General features: G+C 37.2%; 1 protein-coding gene across 1 annotated transcript; it reads left to right on the plus strand.

The window, feature by feature from the left end:
* The first annotated feature begins 309 nt into the window (after positions 1–309).
* Positions 310–2,978, plus strand: LOC102265223 (olfactory receptor 10H4). Its single transcript, XM_014483540.1, has 2 exons — positions 310–322; positions 2,017–2,978. Exons 1-2 carry the CDS (start codon positions 310–312, stop codon positions 2,976–2,978), a joined length of 975 nt encoding a protein of 324 aa, XP_014339026.1.
* The last annotated feature ends 636 nt before the right edge of the window (positions 2,979–3,614 follow it).

Genomic DNA, 3,614 nt, shown 5'->3' on the forward strand with positions numbered 1-3,614 from the left:
ATAAACCCACTGGGGCTGATAATTATAGGAAGGAGAAGATTTTTAACATTTCAATTTCTTTAGAATTGTTTTTGAATACCCAGGGTCTCTATTTTTCTTTTTGCACCAGTTTTGGAATTTTATGTTTCTGTGAATTTATTCATCTTTTATTTCAATTTCTTAACTTACATTTTTCTTACTATTTTTATTCATTTTAAATATCTATATTTCTATAGTTGTCTCCCAATTTTAATTTTATGCTTTCTCATTGGCATTTTCTCCTGTTTCTATCTTATTAATTTTCATCACTTGATTTTAGTTGTAGTAAGCATGCTTTTTCTGGGTAAAGTTTCTTTACATATATATATATGTATGTATGTATGTATATATATATACACTTCTTAATATATAAAATTGCATATTCCCCTCAAGGTATTTTTTAATTGACATTTGATGCTTGAATTATTTTTTATAAATATCTCATTTATTTTATGACTTACTACTGAAGCAAGAGGTTAATACTACATCCTTCTAACTTATGGATTTGGAAAGCTATTCCTTCTCCAGTGATTTTTGACTTTAGCACATTATAATCTATATATTATTTATACTTTGAAGTAGATGGAGAATTTCTCTATGTCTGAAAATAAGGTAAAATTTTGTTATAAAGTCCTCTATGTACTTGAAAAAACATGTTTAATATTGTTTTGTGAAGAGCTTAAATATATATAGGAGCTAATGTCTGAATATTATAGTGCATTATAATTAATAACACCCAAATTGCATTTCTGAACTCTCTTAAAATTTCCAACTTTCATTTCTTATCTATCTAGTATTGATTAGTAATTTCTATTTTATAATTATCTCACTGAAGTTGTGTTGAACATTAATTTCTAACATTCAAGTGTATGTTTTTATATAGGTTAATTATATACATGTAGGTTCTTTTAACCTTCATGAAATATTCCTTTGTCCCTTGGTGTGTGCATGTGTGTGAATTTTTTTAATTTCAGTATGCCTTTATTTTTTAATTTTTGAATTATGTATTTAGTCACATGTTCTTTTAGATATTCATGAATAAATAGAATATATAGAAAATATGGATGGCAAAACAAAGAAAGACTTACAGAAAACTAATAATCACTACTTATTTATCAGGAGTAGGAGGAAGAAAGAGGGGAATGAAGAAAATTACCAATATCCATGATTTTCAAATAAAACTGAAAGTTTTGCCCCATGGTCTTAGTAGGTCCCACTGGGGAGAATACCTGTATAATTTTCTATGCTTGGAATAGTGACTCTGATAAAGACTGTTCGCTGAGTCTAACAAAAACATGGCTCAAATCTTATTTGCTGGAACTTTAAATTTGTCATTTCTACTTTCATCACTTTTTATTTTTCAGTATCCCTTTAAACTACTGATATTTACCTTCAAAGCCAAAAAAAATTAAACCAAACAAAATATTAATAAATTAATTAATATGTACTCTGCTTAGTCACTCAGTCATGGCCAACTCTTTGTGACCCCATGGATTGTAGCCCGCCAAGCTCCTCTGTCCACGGGGATTCTCCAGGCAAGAATTCTGGAGTGGGTTGCCATGCCCTCCTCCAGGGGATCTTCCCAACCCAGGGATCAAACCCAGGTCTCCCATACTGCCGGCAGATTCTTTACCATCTGAGCCACCAGGGAAACCAAAAATTAATTAATAATAACCCCTTAATATTATTTGTACTTCTTCATTTATCCATACCACAATCAAAATCCTCTATTTCCTTAAAAATACAACTAGCTTATCTAAATCAGTATCTGATCTAGTACCCAATATTGCATATTATTGTTATGTCCCCTGAATTTCTCCTTATCCTTTTCTTGATCCTGGCTTATTAATGAGACCAGACCAATTGTTCTGTGGAATGATCCACCTTGAATTTGTCTGAGTGCTTCCTTGTGGTGTTATTTAACTAGTTCTTCCATCTTCTGCATGTGATCAATCTGTTTTAACCACTGTGATTTCATTCTGTTTCTGATCTCACCAGATGCAACATTCTTGTCTAATCAAAACTACAGCATGATGTCTGAATTCATCCTCATTGGCTTCTCCAACTTCCCTCAGCAGCTCCTGCCCACTTTCTTCCTGCTGTACCTGCTGATGTACCTGTTCACACTGCTGGGGAACCTGCTCATCATGGGCACCATCTGGAGGGAGCACAGCCTCCACACCCCCATGTACCTCTTCCTGTGTGCCCTCTCCATCTCCGAGATCCTGTTCACTGTTGCCATCACTCCTTACATGCTGGTTCACATGCTCTCCACCCATCACTCCATCACCTTGGTGGCCTGTGCCAGCCAGATGTTCTTCTCCTTCACGTTTGGCTTCACTCACTCCTTCCTGCTCATGATCATGGGCTACGACCGCTACGTGGCCATCTGCCACCCCCTGCGCTACAACGTGCTCATGAGCACCCGTGACTGTGCCCGTCTTGTGTCCTGGTGCTGGGCTGGTGGCTCAGTTATGGGGATGATGGTGACACTGATCATTTTTCACCTCAGCTTCTGTGGGTCTAATGAGATTCACCATTTTTTCTGCCATGTGCTTTCCCTCTTGAAGTTGGCCTGTGGGAAGGAGACAGCCTCTGTCACCATGGTTGTGATCATGGTCTGTGTCACGGCCCTCATGGGGTGCTTATTCCTTATCGTCCTCTCCTATGTCTTCATCGTGGCTGCCATCCTGAGGATCCCCTCCACTGAGGGCCGGCACAAGACCTTCTCCACCTGTGTCTCCCACCTCACCATAGTGGTCGTGCACTATGGTTTTGCCTCCCTCATCTACCTCAAGCCCAAAGGCGCCCATTCCATGGACAGTAACACTCTGTTGGCCACCACCTACACAGTCTTCACCCCCTTTCTTAGCCCCATCATTTTCAGCCTCAGGAATAAAGAGCTGAAGAACGCCATAAAAAGAACCTTCCGCAGAACCTTCTGTCCCCTAAGTTCCTGATGGAAAGTTTGAAGGAAGGGTTGGAAATAATAATGTCTGTCTTTATAATATTTTTTTAATGATTCTGGTCTGTAAAATGCCCACACTTCATAGAAGTTAGATGCATACTAGCTTTATTTGTCTCAAATTTTTCTCCCTCTTGCATTATCTCAAGCCATCGTAGTCTCCTATTTATACCCAGTGAGATTAACTCCATCCCATTGTCTGTGCCTAAGAATATGTTCTCTATCTATAGGCAGGTGGGAAGCACCATATGGATGTGTCAGGACCCTGATGCACATGATTTTTTTTGAATGGATTAACAAGAGAAGATTTTATTTCCCCATCCCCCAAAATAAGAATAAACAAAATAACCAAAACATAATAAGAAATGCCACCAGAATTGGATCTTTTCCATGTGTCAAGCAGTGTGTCTAGTGTTTTATCATCATTACTATTTAAATCATAAGAAATACACAAAAGAAAATAAAGTATTTGTCTCCACAAAAAAAAATTATTTACTCCATCATCTTGGCCTCTCTCCCTTGGTTTATGATTCTTTTAATGTGCTTCTGAACTTGGCTTACTAGTATTTTGTTGCGATTACTCGAATTTATATTTATCAAGGATATTGGCCAGGAGTTTGCTATTCTAGTA

This window comes from Bos mutus, chromosome 7 (assembly GCF_027580195.1).
Source record: "Bos mutus isolate GX-2022 chromosome 7, NWIPB_WYAK_1.1, whole genome shotgun sequence".
Classification (NCBI taxonomy): domain Eukaryota; kingdom Metazoa; phylum Chordata; class Mammalia; order Artiodactyla; family Bovidae; genus Bos; species Bos mutus.